Source organism: Misgurnus anguillicaudatus, chromosome 5 (genome assembly GCF_027580225.2).
Source record: "Misgurnus anguillicaudatus chromosome 5, ASM2758022v2, whole genome shotgun sequence".
NCBI lineage: Eukaryota > Metazoa > Chordata > Actinopteri > Cypriniformes > Cobitidae > Misgurnus > Misgurnus anguillicaudatus.
Window position 1 is genome coordinate 34,079,125 of NC_073341.2, and position 20,439 is coordinate 34,099,563.

Below are 20,439 nucleotides of genomic sequence, written 5' to 3' on the forward strand. Positions count from 1 at the left end.
TAAATTACCGGCAACTCAGCTGCAATAACATTGTAATTTCTACGGATTTTTTTACAGTGTAGATCTTCATTCAAGCCACTAAAAACATGACATACATTTTGTTTTGTTGTATATAAACATTCTGAAAATGCAATTTTGAAACCTAACATGTTTTGATGGACTTGGGCTTGCAAAATATATGAATGATCAGCAGAATGCACAAAATGTCTTAACATTAAATGAAGAGCTGTAATAAAGAATAATTTATTAAAGGGCGCTTATGGTCCAATTCACGATTTTACATTTATTTTGGTGTGTAAGTGTGTATTAGTACATGTTAATGATACTGTATGCAAAAGGTACAAACCTCAATGGAAACGATGACGCGAGTTATCGCCTCCAATGTAAATCTCTTTTCTTGGACTACAAGAAACACACAGATTGTCGACAACAGTTTACTTCTCGGGATTGGTGATGTAGACAAGACCGACATTATCATAATTCTTCCCGCTCGGACTCACAGCCTGTAAGTTAACTCCTGTTAGCATTGCATTGTGACCAAATCTTTCAAACATGTACAGATTAGCTGGCCAATCAGGGACACAGAGCTTTTCAAATCCGTGCGTTTCAGGACAAGAGTGAAATCTGGAGCTACAAAAATGTACCGTATGTGGAAAAAAATTGTTTTTTGAACCATAAACCACGCGAGCACATTGTATTATACCAAATACACAAAACAACGTTGTTTTTAAGAAATGAAATACGTGCCCTTTAATAGATCTCATTTTTCAAATATGTTTTACTTTATTGAGGAAAACAAATATATATATACAAAGACACTTACAGTTCACTCAAAATATACATTATTTCAGTTCTGTTTGCAGAAAATCAAAACTCAACAATTCGAATTGGCCAGCACCATTTTAGCTACAGGAGCCCCAAACTGTTTCATCTATATATAATATATACAATATATTTAAGCAATATCACTCGAGTAGGAGTGTGATATAGCTCTATATCATCACGGCTGTGATTAGGCCAGAGGCACGAGGCCGTAGGCCGAGTGCCGGAAACTCAATGGACGGATTCGCCGTTTTTAAATATTAAAATTTCTTGGTCACAAAGTGTAGTTTTAAGATTAGTTCAGTCGAGAATATATGTGTATTATATTTAAATCTACAGTCGATTAGTAAAGATAGCGCCTGTTTGAATGTTTGCTTTGTGAGATTCGGTACGTATGAGAACCAAAGCATGAGCGGACGTCAGTGTTCACTCGCCCCGCTGACCACTGCCCTCTCTGGGCTACATCTCTGACAGGGATTCCCTGGCTCTCATGTTGGCCTGATGGTCAAAAATGAGATCAAATCAGCAGTATTTGGTGTCATGATGAAACTATTACTTGTTTTCTTATTCATATTTAGTGTCTTTTGTGTTGTTATTGTTTTGGCGCGAGGTAAAATTTAATAAAACTATACTTCTATAATGTTACTATTGGTTTACCATTTCATCTTAACGCGATACGAGCACTCGGTTATTATTAGACTTCGTTCTTGTCAGTACTATATAAAACTGTTTTTTATAAGTGTCAGAGAGATGTTTTTGCATGCTGCTTATATATCAGTGGCGATATCTCATAACATGTTTTAATAGTCACGTCGGGATTAAATAAATGATCAATGTCCACATTTAAAAGCTGCGGTGCTTACCTGCAGTTCCACTGTGTTTTCGCGTTCTGATAAGAGATATAGCTCCAGAAAAAAATGAGTGTTTATATTCCTCTTTCCAAGTGTTAATGGTCCACACAATGTGACAAGACATTACTCCCATTAACTTTAACGTAACATCCAAGAGCGCTGATCTTTGACAGAATAATAACTTCCGATTGGGGATTCACAGACTGATTTATGAGCTAGTGAACTAATGAGACACACGGAGAGTGTTTAAAAACAGGGCGTCTGTGTTTTTCCATTCAGAGATGAGCCTGTTTAAGACCCCCATTCACTAGGTGGCGGAATGATACGAAAGGTGAAGCGGTTGCTGTGCCGTTATCAGTACAATATCGCATAGCGCTTAGCCAATCAGATTCGAGAACCAGAAAGAACTGTTGTATAAACCTATTTCTGGTCTAGATGCTATAACAACGAGATTAAAATGTACTAAAGGACCTTTAATTTTGAGGAACTTTTTGGATGAATCATATGAAAACTATTACGCAGTCTACCCATGAGCAAGCCATTAGATAAATCAACTGTTTTCAACTCAAACAAAACACAAAGACCATTTTTCGATAGGAAACTCTACATACATTTAAACTCCATTTTGTACAGTGCAAAAATGTTGATCAGATTCATCCTGATCTCACAGGAATTTCTATTGTAAGGGTGCCTAACTTGTATGACCTCATACAATGGGAACCATACACTGAATCCAACTTGGGTCAAGGAACAAACCAGGCTGCTGGATTACAGTTAACCCAACAAATGTTTATATTTAACTCAACAATGGGTTTAAAAATAACCCAGAATTTTGGGTTGAAACAACCCAGCATTGGTTAAATTGCCCAGTGAATTCGGCTCATCCCTTTTAGACCCAATGCTGGGCTAAAAATAACCCACTATTTTTAAAGTGTAACCTATGCTTATTAGAAAAACCAGTGAAGCCCCATCCTAACCCTAAACTTACTGGCGTGAAAGCAGAACGTACTGAAATGAATAATATCATCATACATATTTCAGTTCTGCCTTTTTTGTGCCAAAGTGTAAATACAATTTGCATGACCAATCATATACATTTATTGACAGAAACTTTTATCCAAAGTGCCTTATAGTGCATTTTTTCCCAATATGTGTGTTCTCATAGGTTCGAACCCATGATGGTTTTTGACAGATTAATAAACATTTGTATAACCACAATTTTACTACAAATAAAATGATTAAATATGGATGGTTACCGTGATATAACTAAAACACAGTGGGTTTTGGATCTCTCTGTTTCAATGTACATACGCCAAGCCATTTACCAATTATACTGTAGCCTCGAGCTTGCACCTGATTGGTTAGTGAACATCCTAAGGTGACGCGCAACTTCGCCGTCGCGTCGCCGGATGGTTCAGTGGACACGGTGTTAGCGCAAGATCAGGGGGTGGATTATAGCAGAGCTCTCCAGCACAAATCGCCTTCATTCAGCACAGCAATGAAGCAAAGCGCACGGATGCGCAATACATAGGCTAGATATTTCCTCAACTTTATACCGTCTCGTTTTACGCGCGTCTCGTTTTTGTCTCATACAGACTGGACACGGAAAGTTTTTATATCTTTAGAGGAAACCCGCGTGAACGGAGCGCGCTGCGCATCACCGCTATCAGCATCATCTGAGTGCTGAAGAGATCGGATCTGCTTTCGGGCTGCTTCTGTTTCTTGTTTATTTTTGGGCGAGGGACAAGTCCCCATAAGTACGTATGTTTTGCAAAATGAGTGTGGATCTGTAGTGCCGCGCTCCCGGTTCCCTTTAGGTTTGTGCGGATCTGTGAAGTAGTTTTAGTTTCTGTAGACTGTTGTGTCCATTCCTCTGTTCTTTATCGGATGCTGGAATTTAAATAAGACTGATTCCTTTCTCTCCTCTCGTCCATAAACCAAACTCACTGATGGTTAGGATTTCGGAGAATGGTAAATGATCGATGGAAAATCATGAACAGTGTTTCAGAACTCGAGGATGGACAGCAGCACAAATCGCAGGTATGTGGACGCGTGTCCTGTTTCTTTACCGCTGAACGGTGCGAGCGCATCGTTTGTAAATGCTTATAATGCAGTTGGAGGTTAAAAAACTATACATTTGAGACTATGCATGTATAATTTTACTGTACGTAAACAGCAAGCGTTCATTTAGTGGGATTTTTCTGTGTCCTAAATGTTTGGAAACACACCCACTTTTAATAAATCTCATATACTGTATCCAAGTCTTTTACACTTTAAATATAAAGGCTCTTTGTCAGTCTGTAATGTTGTAATCGCGAACAGATTTATCTTACCTTTCTGTTGCACAAAATGTTATAACAGACTATTAAAAGATAAGAATTTTTTTTTATTTAAGAACCTTTGGTGCACCAAGAATGATTCTTATGCATTACTGCAAAGAGCACCATTATTTTTTTTAAAGGAGACACACTATTTTTATTTCAAGTGAGATATGTTAGTATTTGTTCCCATGCTTATTCTGTGGCTTGAATGCCATTGCTTTGAATCCAAAAGTCTTGGGGTGCGCAAAACTATATTACAAATCGTGTTTGGAGAATGTATTGCAGTCAATTTTATACACGGCCCTCTTTATTTCCTCTAAATGTCTTTCTCATTTGTGCGTTTAACAAAGGTAAGGCATGAATCTTTATGAATGAAGCATTGAGACTCATATAGCTGTAGTGTTGAATGATACCTTTCCGTTTCCTCTGCCTACAAAGAGATGCATTTGTTTCCATCATGCGTTTTATACAGAAAGATTTTGCTCAGCTCCTCCATTTGTGAGCGACTGCATGTTTGCCAGAAAATGACTGGTGGAAGTTCATGCATTCACTGCGGAGCGAGAACACCACAGAGATGCTCTGACGGTGGAGCCCAGCATGCTATAGGATATTGCATTTTCTCTCTCTCTCTCTTTCTCTTGCACGCTCTCTCGCTCTCTCTGTATAGCATTTAGAGCATTTAGAGGAGATATACTGTATAACACTGTTTATGCCGATCCTAATTATAGTTGTTTAAGCATCAGATCACAGCTGTACTGTCTGTGTATTACTGCTATCATCCGTCCACGGCCATCCTTTAAACCTTTTTCTCTGTACTCTGTAGGGGTGCGCGATGAGCACAATACAATGCCCTTTTAGGAATATGCCAAGCCTCGCTTTTGAGCAGCGTTGACATTATGGAAACTTTTTGTTTGAGTTTTTACCTTACATCAGCTCTTGCCATTTTATTTAAAGTTTTTTATTTGCTCATCTCGTGTGAGACATTTCAACGCGGAGCACAAGTGAAGTGCCGTGCCAGTTTATCAAGCTGCCCGGGCCTGTTTGTTTTTGTCCTGCATAAGTTATTTTAGGTGTTGTTAATTAATCAAAGCTAATTGTCTGCCATTCGATCGACTGATGTTTCTTAATAAAACATTCTCTCGGAGGAGGGAGATGGGGGATCGCGTGGGATGAATTAAACCACCTGCTGTGTTGAAACTTTGATGGACTTTGATTGATTTGTAATTCGGAGGGCTGCTCTTATTGTGCCTTCCGGTTGAGTATAATGGGGAAATCCAAGATGGTTTCTTACGCCAGTGTTTCCTAAACCTGTTTCTGGAGGCACACCAACACTACACATTTTCCAACCATTCCTATTCAAACACACCTGAATCCATTCATGAGCTCATTAGACGAGACTCCAAGATGGGAAATAATGGGGTCAGATGTGGGAGACATCCTAAACGTGCAGTTTTGGTGTGCCTCCAGGACTAGGGTTAGAAAATACTGCCTTACGCAAAGCTACTTTGGATCAGCTGTATTGAATAGTTTCACCCAATTTATCTGTATTGTTATGGCACCTTTATGGGGATTTTTGTAATTTTTTTGGAGCTTGACAGCCCTGTGGCCGGTAGCATAAATATAGTTGCAAAGTTTTAAAATCTAGTCTGACCAGTGGCACCCAGTGACTTCTCTTGCGAGGGGCAGGAATTCAAAATATGTTTTCAGTGCATCATCTGAACCTATGTGCATCATGCGTCATGTCAAAATATGTGCCTTCTGCACAGGTGTCAAAAGAGTTTATGATAAAAGAGACACTCATGTTCACAAAATACTTCCAAGACACTCAGGCCCTGTTTGCAGGAGAACGCTCGAGAGTGAAAACGTAAATAAAATATTTTATCAGGTGTACCTTTCGTTTACACGCCGCCAGTGTTTTTGGGGCTTAAAAACACAAAAAAAGTGAAACCACCCTCCAGAGTGGAAATCTTAAAAACGCTCTACCATCGCGTACGCTTCTCACGGTGGCTCTCGTCGCGTACGCGTTTACATCACAGGCATGCGCCAGTTCAGGAAAATAACAACAAACATGTCGGATTATTTCCATACGTCGGACCTTCAAGTTTCCATCAGTTGTACGAAATATACACAGCTAGTATTACTGATCAGAGAAGGTGCTTTAAAGGTGCAGTGTGTAAACTTTAGCGGCATCTAGTGGTGAGGTTGCGAATTGCAACCAACGGTGTAGTCCACTGCTCACCTCTTGCTTTTGAAACACATAGAGAAGCTACGGAAGCCGCCACCGGACAAACATGTCATCGTTGGAGACAACTTAGTAAAAAAGTTTGTCCGTTAAGGGCTTCTGTAGAAACATGGCTGCACAAAATAATGGCTTCGATGTAAGGGGACCCTCTGTGTATGTAGATAAAACGTCTCATTCGAAGGCAATAAACACATAACAGTTCATTACGAAAGGTCTTTATACACCCCTGATCATTTAGTTTTGTATATTATTTTGCATTTCTGTCAAGAGACCCTTCTAAAAATTACACACTGCACCTTTAATTACCTCCATCAAATTGTTAATGCGCCAATTCATCGGAAGCAAACCAAATGGCTTTGGTCAAAACCTGGGAGAACGAGGAAGAAGGTTGTATGCAGGCGCGTGGACTTGGTGTTGTTGTGTGTCAGTGCTTCACATTGCCACCTAGCCACCTGGAGTGCATACTACATCGAATATCACTCACTTTTGCGTCACCATATGCACGCAAATTTCCCCCCAAAACGCTTGTATAAGCAAGTGATATTAAAAAAAAAGTGATAATGCAACGACACTTTTGCATTTTCTCCTCAGATTGTTTCCGTGTAAACGTAGCCTCAATTAACATTAAACTCTCATTGCACATGAGATTAAGCGAGTATCTGGCAAACGTGAGCGTTTCTTTTATTATAAACCCCTTCGAAGCGTCTGCAGCAGGCACGTATTTTGACATGACGAGTCACAGATGACAGGCTAACAGAGCCGGCAACAGACCATAACTAACAGGGGGCAATCGACTTCTAACGGGGGGGGGGGGGGGGGGGGTTGGCACGCAATCAGCAACAAAACAATAACTTGCAAAAACAAGGCATAAAAACAACAAATACAATCTAATCAATATTACCATAATCACGTCGCAATGCTGTTAACGATCTATAGCCACACTTCACATTAAGCTTACGTAAATAAAAAAACAACCACGCATAACTTACCTTTACAAAAGCTGAAGGTGACGTATGTGAACATTAAACTTCCTTAAAACAGTGTCCTGTAGATTTGAAAATTCCACCACAACCTTGTTGCTGATCTCCGAGTTTGAGCCAATCGGTGTTTGCATGAAGTCAGACGGAGCAGGCGGTGCTGGTTCATTTAAAATGTTCTAATATCCAGATTTTACACAATCCATAAAATGCCACGAAAAAACACGTTGCTAGTATCAAGTCACATTAATATGCTAAAGACGTAAAGACGCATGAGACGCCGCAACAACCAATTAGAGAAACTGGTCTATTTTAATAAAAAAAAATATATATACCAACTATATTTTCCTCGTTTGATTACATTAAAAGTCAGGAAACATTCAATGTTTAATTTATTTTAATTATTCTTGATATTAAATTAATACAAAACTGTGTAGGGGGGCACAACAAACTGTTTGGGGGGGCACAGCCCCTGAATGCCCCCCCATGACGCCGGCCCTGCAGGCTAAGTATGTGTTTTGTGAGCTTCACATTGTGCACCCTCGAAATAGACGTCACCGGCCGCCACTGACTCTGACCAACTAGCAATTAGTTACGACTAATCAGTTTTCATTTTTAAGATTCAAATTCGACCCAATCTACCGTTTTATGTACAGTAACTGCCCTAAAAAATTGCGACTAATCGTAATTATGCATTTTTCTTGTATAGAAATGTGTACCCAGCAAGCAATTTTGCATTTAATAATAGACATCTAATAACCAGTCCTTCCAGAAAAACGCTTTTTTATGATTGTTGCGGGCAAAAATCCTTGATCTTGCGGCACATTTTCTTAAAAAATGCGATGGAATATGCAGGATTTTTATGCAATTTTATTCAATGAAATTGCGGGAACTTGCAAAAACTGTGTGCAGCTTTTCAATGATGTTAACGTCACATAATCACGTCACTTCATAACGTTCCCATGGCAACATGGGAACCCATTTGCTGCGCTTGTGTGAGGTAAATGCAACATTTTTCAACTTTCTGCTAAGATATATGTGATTTTTGCCATGAAAACGTGGGGATTATAAAAATTATGCAAGCCCGGCATATTTTGCGCACAGAAATCTGCAATTTATGCTGTGAAAGTGCGGCATATTTGATCAAATGCGTCCCCCGCATAAATATGCGGACTTTGGCTGATTGTGCGTTGAATCATGCGATCTCATAAGCACGTTTTTTGTGGAGGGACTGAATAACACATCCCAGACAGGGCTGTCGGTGAAAATTTAATAGACGTCTAACCATAGCCCAAAAACAAATAAAATAAATACATAAAAAGCAAACATAATCACTGTTGAGTTTTCTAACATGATGGAATATTATACATCTCACAAATTATTTTGGCATAACGACAAATTCAAGTTTATTTTGGCTAAAAGTGGGTTAGTCATAGCCGGACTATATCGTGTCTATAGTTAACCTAGACGGTGAAATGGCAGATATTGCTTGCTGGGTATTAACGTCTTTCTTGCTGGGTCTTCAGTAGAAAGAATCCCTTTAAGATGCTATTGTGTTGTTAATCCTGAATCCAGATGCTGACTCAAACACCAGCTGCGTACATACACATATAACAGATCATGGTGAGTTGTTTTTCACACTACGTAATTGATTTACTTGTTGGCTTTTAGCTGTAAAAGGCTGGAGGTATTGAAAAATCTAAAGGCAGTGGGAAACATTTGTCATCCTGTGGAGCTGGAATTGCACCGGCTGTAACTTGCAGACATAACACTGCCGAGAATATCGCCGGTACAGTTAAACGGCGTGTTATCAGTTTTCAGCTAAAATTTAAGGTGCTTAAATTTTATTTCTTCAATTTCTTAGAAATGAATAAAAGTGTACAATTTTAGTGTCGATGGAGGGCCTGAAACATTCATACTGTAGCTTAAAATTATAGTAGCTATTAGGATTTGCAAAATGACTTTCGGGGTTGATGATGAGTAGCTTTTCATAAAGTCTAGATCCAGATTTTTATCTCTTAAGTTAATCCAGTAAAAAAATATAGTCGAGCGCAGCTGTTGCCTGCGTTTTGTCCAGTGATTCCCCTCGGCGCACACCACAAACCAATTGTATGGCCAAACAGAGACAATGTGAGAGATGTTTACCAATTTTGTCCCGGACACAATGGGCATAGAAAGTCCAAACATGTGGGCAGAAATTCATTTCTTTGGGATGCTTGTCAAACACAGCGCTGCCAATTAAACACCCTTCCAAAAATCTGGACGCCTGCTGTTCTGTAATGAAGGCAGTAACTGCATGACTGAACATAGCCATTATGTGAGTATAAGATAAAACACTCAATACCGAGCGTGTCCACCAGCTTACAAAGTATGCTGTCGTATAGCCCTGATGACTCTGAAAACACTTTCCCATTTCATAATGTCCATTTGCTTTCCATCCTGTATTAGTGATACAGACCTGCTCCTTTTTATATAATAGTTGTTTATTTGCTCTCACAATGGAAGCAAAATGGGTTGGGCAGTGATGGGTTGTTTCAGAAAAGATTTTATATCAATCTATATTTCACAGAAACAGTTAAAAACATCAGATTCATGCCTGTCTGCTGACCAGCACTCATGTGGTTTATGCTGGTTAGTCCTGGTTTGGTACTGGTGTACTAGTTTAGCCAAAAAAAATATAATTTTTATGATTGTTAAAAAAATGGTCCCACGCTGTCACTGGAGCAGTGCCTACTAATTCTGGATGCACTTGGCCGAAAAACAAACCCGAAAACCAAAAATGACTTTTGAAGTTATTGTGTAATTGTATTAATTACATTAACCGAATGTATACAGATCTGTACCTAAATGGTACAAACTAGGGATGCATGGCATTTGAAAATTTTCGGCCAAAAATTGCATAATCGCAGAAAGCAAAAAAAAAAACAGGCAAAAATATAAACCGAAAATAAATGGTGGTCTGCTTCTCAGATTTACGTCTCATTGCAGCCATCTCACGAAATTACGTACCTATAGTCACGCACATTTTTTATTCTTTTTCGTGATACTGTCACGAATTTCAGCGTTTTTTTTGTGATCGCATCACGAATTTCTGTTTACGTGTTACATATTGGTTGATCAACTGTTCTGTCCTATTTTCTTACCATTGTCGCTTCGTTTTAGGGTTAGATTTACATAAAATGACATCCTTACCCAAACCCAATTCTAACCCTAACGCCAGGTGACAATGGTTTAAAAATCAGAAAATATAAAAAAATCAGAAAAAAATAGTATAAATCAATTCTTAAGGTGACATCCTAACGTAAACACCAAATCTAACCCTAAACCGAAGCGACAAGGGTTTGAAAATAGGAAAAAACAGTTGAGTTACAAATACGTGACAATGACACGTAAACAGAAGTTTGTGGTATGGTCACAAAAAAATGCAGAAATTTGTTACAGTATCACGAACAAGAATAAAAAATGTACGTGACTATAGGTACGTAATTTCTTGAGACTGAGTTAGATAATGGCTGCAATGAGATGTAAATCTGAGAAGGGCACCACCATTTATTTTCGGTTTATATTTTTGCCTGTTTTTTTCTTTCAGCGATTATGCAATTTTGGGTTGAAAATTTTCAGCGTGAAATTACGGTGCATCCCTAGTATGTATCATTTAGGTACAGATTTGTATGGGTGATTCTCACAAAATCCAGAATTAGATGGTGTCCAGCATCAGAATTTTTCAAAAAGCCCTTGAAGCCCAATTTTTTTGTACATATAAGATTAAGGTCTGAACTTACTATAACCATTATTTTTAGATGATTTAAAACATATTTTTAATAGAATTATTTACATTTTTTAGATTATCATTATCAAAAATAATCATTACCGCAACATGATTTTACATTAAATATATGCATTTACAAACTCATGTTTGGTAATGAGAACTAAAAAGTTGTTTAGGTAACATGACAAACAAAATATTAACTTTTATCTGGAGAGAAAAAATAAAAACTGCTTACCTGGTAGCCATCTTGAGTGTCACAGTCAATTATGTCCCTTCCAACTATTTTTTTTGAAAATGTTAGTTCCTTGAGGGCTTAAACAATGATTAGAAATTGTTGCGGAGGATGAGAAAATTGGTCTTGGACACATTTATATTCCTTATTATTGTCTCTACATTTATCAATGATCACGAAATACTGTAAATGTTTTTAGTATAACATGCACTGAAGCTTTTTATAAACATTTCCATGTCAAAGAACCCAAATCCAGTCATGGACACGTTGCGGTAATGAAAATTTTCCCCTTAATTGTGGAAAACAAAATTGGTTTGTATGATGTCATTTGAAATCATGTGCAAAATAGTACACGAAGAGATGTTTGTAACTGTATGCTTCTTATTTTGATACTCTTACTTTGCATTTACTTTTTTTTTTAAATGTTTAATGACACCTCATAAGTCTAATTTCGCGAGAATCACCCGTATATATTCGGTATTTCTGAGGTATCTACCTTTGAGGTTCTAATATTCACTATTTGGTACCAACATTTACTTCTCATGTACTGATATGATCTCTTTAGGTACTTTCTATAAGGGGTACCACCCCAGGAACAGCTAGGAACTGTTTTTGACCATTTTTTCTGACAGTGTAGTCCATGCACAAAAGTTTATTGTGGCTGATAAGCTATCAGATTTTAACCAGATCCTTTCGACAGCAACATATTCCTTTTCACGTCCTCCTTTATGCATAATAAAGTCTTCTGGCCTTGGTTGTAGCATATTGACAGCAGATAGATGTGAAAGCCATAAAGTCCCGCAGATCTATGGCTTTCCCTTCTCCGCTGTTATCCGTGCAGAAGATCCATCATAGGATTGTGGGGCTATTTGAGAGCGTATGAATTCTGATATATGGAGTACAGCGGAGAGGCTCACACTAAGAGTAGTTGTATAATTATAGACTATCAATGGTTCTCCTAGATGGCACGTGTATATCAGACTGTCATTTATAGTATTTTCAATTTGTCACCCAGAACTGTAATGTCACGGCTGGGTGTTGGAGCGAATCTTATTTGAAACCGCTGACATTAGTCCGATGTTTTACAGCGTATCTTTTATTTCTCGCTTTCAAAAAATAAAGGAATTTTAAGACAACGGGGTGTAAAAGTAAACAGTCTAATTTGCTATGGGTCACATCTGTTGACATTTCGCGAAGGCAACCTTTTATCTAATTCAGGAGCGCAGACACACCTTTTGGTATTTGCTTTTCGTTTGACATTTCTTCTTTATTTTCTGAGCGATTACCTGAAGAATAGAAGAACCTTTCTGATGCTTATCTTTATAGTCAGCCTGAATAAGCAGAAATTGCACCCTCCAAATTGCGTTTTTAGGCATGTTGGCGTCATTTGCATAATTCCTTCTGTGAATCCAGTGCTTAAACAAACCAGTGGTCGCAGTTCAGTCGCTGCTCATTTTCTTCTAAAGTGTTTGTAAAGAGCTCTCGTTGAGAGTTTGAATATGCTAGAAAGAGCAGATAAAGATTTTAATACCATCTCAAAGTGGTGCTATAATTCTCAGACAAAATAACTCACACCAGAGCAATGAACATACCCATTGATGCTTGCTTGACCAGGTGCATGTAAGAATTTGGGCTTATGATTTTTTTCAACAAAATAATTAAACAAAAAGGGACGAACCCAACTGCTGGGTTAAAATAACCCAGAAATTGTTTATATTTGACACAACACAGGGTTAAATCAACTCAGCATTTTGGGTTAAAACAACCTTGCAAAGGTTAAAGGGGCCATGGCATGAAAATCCGACTTTTTCCATGTTTAAGTGCTATGATTGGGTCCCCAGTGCTTCTATCATCCTAGAAAATGTGAAAAAGATCAACCCAGTAACTTAGTTTAAAAAAAAAAAAAAATAGGTCATTGAAATTTGGCTTTCCTTATGATGTCATAAGGAGCTCTTATTATAATAATACCACCCCTTAATCTGCACTTTCCAACCACGGCGCTGCCATTTAAAGCACAATTAAGTTTTAATTGCAACAAACCACCATTATTGTGATCAGTGTTTGAATTTCATCAGTTCATTTGCATTTTAAAGGACACACCCAAAACGACACATTTTTGCACACACCTACAAAGTGGCAATTTTAACATGCTATAATAAATTATTTATATGGTATTTTGAGCTAAAACTTCACGTATGTGCTCTGGGTACACCAAAGATTTATTTGACATCTTAAAAAAGTTTTGTGCCATGGCCCCTTTAAATTAAAGCCCCAGGGGTTGTGTTCGTCCCTTTTTAAGCCAAATAACCCACACCAAACGTGAAGCATCACGTTCCTCATCTTAGATTACTCGCTCGATTTGTGTCATACAAAATTTTCCCTTGAGTTGAATACTTGACAATCGCGCCGTCCAATTCACGTCATTCGCATCGCCCCGGGTGAGTTTGTGTCTGTTTGCGTCTTTGCATTGACTAGAATGTAATCTAGTCTGTGTTCTTTCTTTCTGTGTTTTTAAAGCTTTGATTGTGTTTACAGTGCGCAATATAACATGTGTTCATGTTTCACTTGTAAAAAAACACGGTATTTTTCACACAATTTACTTATCTGTATAGCGCTGTTTTCACTGTCCCAAAACGGGCTGATGTCTTCCTTGTTCTATGAAGTCCCTCCTTCAGAAATACGTATTGAGTTCTGATTGTGTCGTTTGTTTAGTGTGATTCGATAGCAACTTAGCTTGCTGTTAGCTTAGCTGGCGACTGACGTATTCCTGTGGGCGAGTTTAGTAAAAAAAAAACTGTTCTAGTGACATCATTAAAGCAGGAAGTAGAGTGTTGTAGTCCAAACCGTCCGTTGCTGTAGGCTTTGAAAGACGAATTCTGTTAAAGAAAATATATCGCCTGGGCTGGCAGTGAACTTTGAGCGTTATCATTTTACAGTTATTATTTATGGTCTAACAGCAACATTACAAACTAACTAGGATTTAAAAAATAGGATAAGGAAGAACGTGACCTTTAAGAATGTATGTTTTGTTAGCTAATGCAAGTAATAATGCAGTGCAATTTTTGGTGCCGCATGTCATTGATTGTTGTTGTGTAAATTATGTAAATTGTGTAAATGAAATTAACCGTTTTAAAGTTTTTATCATTAGTATTTTACATAGATTTTCACACTGACACAAAACAAAAGCCCACAATAGGGCGAACAACATAAAACAAGATGTTGAACACTAAACAGACTGAACACTAAACTTGACACTAGCCTTTAACACTAGACTACAAACCAAAACTTACATACAGGTGATACGAAATGAACGAGCACAAGACAACAAACACAAGTGCTGCGTCCGAAACCGCATACTGTACAGTAGGTACTGAATGAGATGAAGTACCTACTTACTTGGTGTTAAAACAGTAGGTACTGTATAGTATGAATCCTGGTAGTATGAATGAGATTCGGACGTATTACATCCGCCATGTTGCTACATCATGTGACATACGTCGTCATCACGTCATGTCATTCCAGCACGAACAGCCGCGACGCGTCGTCTTCTTCGTTGGATAAAAACTGCTTTTCGCGTACTATATAGTATGGAAGTAGACGGTTTCGGACGCAGCAAAGGGCTTTAAATAAGGGAGTAAATCAAGGAATGGATTCCAAAAAGGTAAAAATTAAATGTTTAACTCTAGGGGAGCTGAAAAATGAGCATATTATCAAAAAGAGTGGAGTGTCCCTTTAAGAACTTTGACTAAATAGTTCTTTGGGGAGCCAAAAATGGTTCCACTGTGGCATCAACCCTAATGTAGCACATTTATGTTTATTGCATAATGGAACTGTAGTATTTTTAAATACAGACTGTATCCAATAAAGAGCCACATATGGTGGAATAAACGGCAACATTCGCTGTATTATTAGGGTGACAATTATAGCCACAAATCCTATTAGGTAAATGTATTAGAGGAAAAATACTAATGTAATACACAAGCGCTTAAGTCCATCAGTTCTTCTGTTTGTCGCCTGGGGAATAAAAGCCGATTGTGAATGTATTGGATTGTGTTACTATAAGACAGAATCTCCTAACAGGCCCAATTGGGGAGACAGATTATCATCTGGGTGGATTGAATCACACAGTTTCAGGGATTTGGACGTGACGATGGCTGCTGAAGATTTGTTCAATTTATTGGAAGGTCAGAGCATGCAATTTGTGGTGGTGTACGAATTGATCCTCGAGTGGCCTTTCGCCGCACCGTTGCGTAGTAATAAGAGACATCGGTAAGGCCGATAAGAACACTTCCTCTGGTGCGGCGATAAAATGTGTTCATTTACTCATATTGCACACGGTCTGCCAGGAATTCATAAAGCGTATGTGCTGCTGTTGTCTTTATCGGGGCGCCTCGGGGGGAGTTAATCTGAAACCTGTAGGAATCCAAACCAGACAATCATTTCTGCAGTTACTGTTTAGATCTGGGAAAATATGATACACTAAGAACAGGAAGCATTTTTTTGTGAATTATTAAGAATCTGTGGGGGAAAAACTAGCTAATAATCAATAATTTTGTGGTTGTTTCTGCACATAATCTAACCTGTGTGTATGTTTTAAATGAAGATATCCAACCTGTGGGTGAAGGCGATAGCATGTGACCCAGTAAGACTAGCGATACTGATAACAAAGATGGACATCACAGTATAACTTTTATTTAACTTGATTTGCAGTCCATTTGAGACAGTTTCATTGTACTGTGCAAGCACAAGCATGCATGCATCTAAATTCATTATGTGAACATAAAACAGCATCCTCTTATTGAAATATTGTCTCGGTGCCTGAATCTATAAATACTGTAATATGACAGTCAATGCGTGGTGATGGTTTTCCCTCGACTATGTGTGATAAAGATACAGTGAGGTGATATATTGTTTTCCTCGATTGTGATTCATGTTCATACATTTATAAAAAGTAAATGTGCTAATAATGTCATTGAGCAAACATTAGCACCTTTGTTTTAAAGGAAAACACCACCGTTTTTCAATATTTTACTATGTTCTTACCTCAACTTAGATGAATGAATACATACCTATCTTTTTTGAATGCGTGCACTTTTAATCTTTGTACAGCACTTCTTGAATGTTTTAGCATTTAGCCTAGCCCCATTCATTCCTATGGCTCCAAACAAAATTTTTTTTTTGTGCCACCATACTTACTCGTGTTACTACTCATATAACAGTCTTTAAATAGGGAAAACATGAAAGTGTTTGGTGGCTTCTAAATTCATCCCTGTTTGGAGCCATAAGAATGAATGGGGCTAGGCTAAATGCTAACACATTCACGACGCGCTGTACAAAAATTAAGTGCACGCATTGAATAAATATAGGTATGTATTAATTTGTCTAAGTTGAGGTAAGAACATAATAAAATATTAAAAAACTGTGGTGTTTTCCTTTAAAAGTGTACAGATTTTCTTTAAAGGGATGGTTCACTCAAAAATGAAAATTTTTGGACCCCATTTACTTCCATAGTGTTTTTTCCTAGTATGGAAGTAAATGGGGTCCACAAACTGTTTGGTTATAATCATTTCTCAAAATATCTTTGTGTTTATCAGAACAAAGAAATTTATACGGGTTTGTAACAACATGAGAGTGAGTAAATTATGACAGAATTTTAATTTTTGGGTAAACTATCCCTTTAAGAATTTGAGAAACCCTATTTGAATTTCATTACTGGCTTGAAAATCCTAAACTACTAACTTACTAACTACATTTACCTAGAATTACTATACTCTTTGTCTTTCTCTCTCTCTCTCTCTCTCTCTCTCTCTCTCTCTCTCTCTCTCTCTCTCTCTCTCTCTCTCCACTGTCAGAAAATGGTCCCTAGCTGTCACTACTACCTTTTAAAAAGGTCCTAATATGTACCATTTAGGTACAGACACATTTTAATATGTACCTTTGAGGTAATATTATGAACTATTCAGGTGCAAAGGTTTACTTTTTGAAAGGGTACTGCCAAGTGACAGCTAGTGTAGTGTACCTACAGTATGTTACACTATGGCATCGTGTACTATTATTTTTAAGAGCGTACTTGTCAGTAATCCAGTGTGCACTCGTAAACCATCAATCACTTTTTGGTTGATGTCTAGACAGACACTAATGCAATAGTCACCTGGCGGGACTCCAGCGGTGTCTAAAGACAGGAAGATGATGTTTTCTGCCAATCAGTTGCAAGATGAGGAAGATGTTTTAGGGACCATGCTGTCTTTTAAAGGATTAGTCTACTTTTTCTTTAAAAAAATCCAGGTAATTTACTCACCACCATGTCATCCAAAATGTTAATGTCTTTCTTTGTTCAGTCGAGAAGAAATTGTGTTTTTTGAGGAGGGCATTTAAGGGTTTTTCTCATTTTAATGGACTTTAATGGACCCCGACGCTTGGCGGTTTGAATGCAGTTTGGAATTGCAGTTGCAAGGGACTCTGGGCGATCCCGGACGAGGCGTGGGGGTCTTGTCTAGCGAAACGATTGTCATTTTTGGCAAGAAAAATAAAAAATATGCACTATTAAACCACAACTAATGCCGTAGAAAGGTCACGTGTTACATATATGAAACGCACATTTGCGGACAATTTTAAACAATAAACTGACACAAAGACATTAATTAGTATCATTCGACATACAACAACGTCGTAACGGTCCTTTTTCTCCACACTTGTAAACACTGCGGCGTAGTTTCGCATACGTCCTCCATGACCTCTTGACGTGATGACGTATTACGTGAGGTTGGGCTGGCGCGTCACAGGACCGGAGGAAGACGAGAAGTTGTGGTCCAAAAGTGCATATTTTCTATTTTTCTTGCCAAAAATGACAATCGTTTCGCCAGATAAGACCCTTATGCCTCGTTTGGGATCGTTTAGAGTCATTTAAAACTCTGTTGAAACTGCAATTTTAAACTGCATTAAAACTGTTACGTGTTGGGGTCCATTAAAGTTCATTAAAATGAGAAAAATCCTGGAATGTTTTCCTCAAAAAACATAATTTCTTCTTGACTGAACAAAGAAAGACATCAACATTTTGGATGACATGGTGGTGAGTAAATTATCTGGATTTTTTAAGAAAATGGACGAATCCTTTAATGTGAGATATCAGCAGTCTTTTAAAGCTAAATGCTATAGTATTCAGGAGAGGATACAGTACCTCTAATTCTGTTTTCCTCTAGTACGGTGGCCATTTTAAAGCCGAAAGGTTTTTAAATGCAGACGGGGATGAATTTTGTCTGAAACAGGACGCAGCTGTTTTGAAACTCCGTGAATCCCGGTAGCATTGTGTGTTTTTAACCTCTGATGCACATTTTGTATTTTCCCCTGAACAGATTTGAAATCAGGTAATGAGATGTGAGTGATGGTTGATATGATTTTATTTATGTGTTTTATTTTGAGATTTTACCTATAGGTTGAGCAAATCTTCACTACCCTTTACACACATTTGCAATTCAGGATCATTTAAATGTAAATGTAGTACCTATAGCAAGTGAGTTTTAGTTTTGTTTGCTAAAACCTTTAAGGTTTGAAGGTCTCTATATTGTATTTTGGTGCATTTTATGTGCCTAGTACACAGTAAAAAATTCATTGTAGCACTTAAATTTTAACAACTTGAATTAAAAAGTAAATTCAAGTTTCTTGACTTGTGAGGAGTTAGTATAAAATATACAAAATAAAGTTGAATGGGCTTAAGTTCTTACAACTTTATTTTTATAGCAACTTCTAGCTTGTCAAAAATGTCTTAATAATTCAAGTTGTTCAATTTTTTACAGTGTACTTTATACAAACTCCAAACACACTGTCAAAAAAATAAAGGTACAAAAGTTGGTACCCTTTAAAAAGGTCCTAATATGTATCTTTGAAGAACCTTGAGTAATATGCACCCTTTGGGTACAAAGGTGTACTTTTTAAAAAGGGTACCACCCTAGTGACAGCTTTTATACTTTTTCTGAGAGTGTAAAGACTGTTTCATCGGGCACGTGCGGTGACGCGATAATCGTCTGGTCCGAGCTTTACTTCCGGTTTCTGTTTGTTTAATTGTCTGACTAGTTGGGTGATTCTCACGAAAACTTGGTTTTAAACATGTCAAGCATGAAAATGTAAAAATTGCTTAAATTTACTTTTTTTCCCACCAGACATTGAAAAACAAAGTCTGGAGTAAATGGGAACATTAATTTAAAAACTTTTACTTATCATTTAACACTTTTTGTAACATAATTTAAAAAATGAGTCCTAAAAAATCTCATTACCGCAACAGTCAGAAAACATCAACACTGACATATTTTCAAACTGACATGACAAACCTGAAAGAACATAATTTGGAGATTCTGCACATGCATTTAAAATCAAAGTATTATGCTTCTATTAATTAAATTAACATTTAATAAGCATCTGTTGCGGTAATGATAATCAAAATGTCGTGTAAGCATTCTGACAAGACAATATTTCAAATTAACTGTAAAAAATGATCTTACCTGGTAGCCATCTTGAAGTAACTGGTCCATGTGCTTGGTCACTCAAAATCAAACTTTATTAAAATTCTGTATGTGTGCTTAAACTGTTCTCAAAAAGTGTTGCGGAGGATGAGAACATCAGGCATGGACACATCATTTTCCTAATTTTTCTTCATTATTATTATTATACATGAATATTCAGTAAATATTTTTTCTGTCATCTAAAGTAGTCTAGCAAAACATCCATTTATTTGTTTTCTTAATATTTTTGTGTTAATTTGATTAAATTACAACATAACGCATGTTCAAACACAGCCGGACACATTGCGTTAATGAGAATTTCAGCAGAAAATGAGATAAAATTTACAATTGTAAATTCTTATGTTGAAATCACACATTGTGCAAGGTAGAACACAGTATTGTGTTAATTCTGATGCTTTTTAATGTTACTATATTACACATTTTAAAGCTAAAATCATTAGTGCCGTGGTGTTTCAATGGTTTCGTGAGAATCACCCAGTTGTTGAAACTGAACTCTTAAACAAATACCTCATCGAAAATAAAAAATGTTTTGCGTTCCTATGTAATCTGTTATCCAATTTTGTTTGTTATATAAATAAACTACTTTAAAAGGACATTGTTGTTATTTATTCTTTGCAGAGTTTACCGGAAGTTACGTGATGACCACGAAAGCCGCTTGTTTATGTTGTTACTGCTGAAAGAGTCTATACGAGAATTAGGATATTTTTTA

The 20,439-nt window shown here is 37.3% G+C and overlaps 1 protein-coding gene across 9 annotated transcripts in view; it reads left to right on the top strand.

Moving 5' to 3' along the window:
• Positions 1–20,439, top strand: part of fibcd1a (fibrinogen C domain containing 1a) — a 273,907-nt gene that overhangs the window by 75,415 nt on the left and 178,053 nt on the right. The window contains exons 1-2 of one of the 9 annotated variants that reach the window (XM_055168616.2): positions 3,087–3,430; positions 3,631–3,713. The exons of 7 other annotated variants lie outside the window; for them this stretch is intronic. In XM_055168616.2, the coding sequence (XP_055024591.1) occupies positions 3,642–3,713 (72 nt within the window). In that variant the 5' untranslated portion in view covers positions 3,087–3,430; positions 3,631–3,641. Of the gene's footprint in view, positions 1–3,085; positions 3,714–20,439 lie in introns of those variants that run through there. One more of the 9 variants, XM_055168623.2, reaches the window with a different exon arrangement.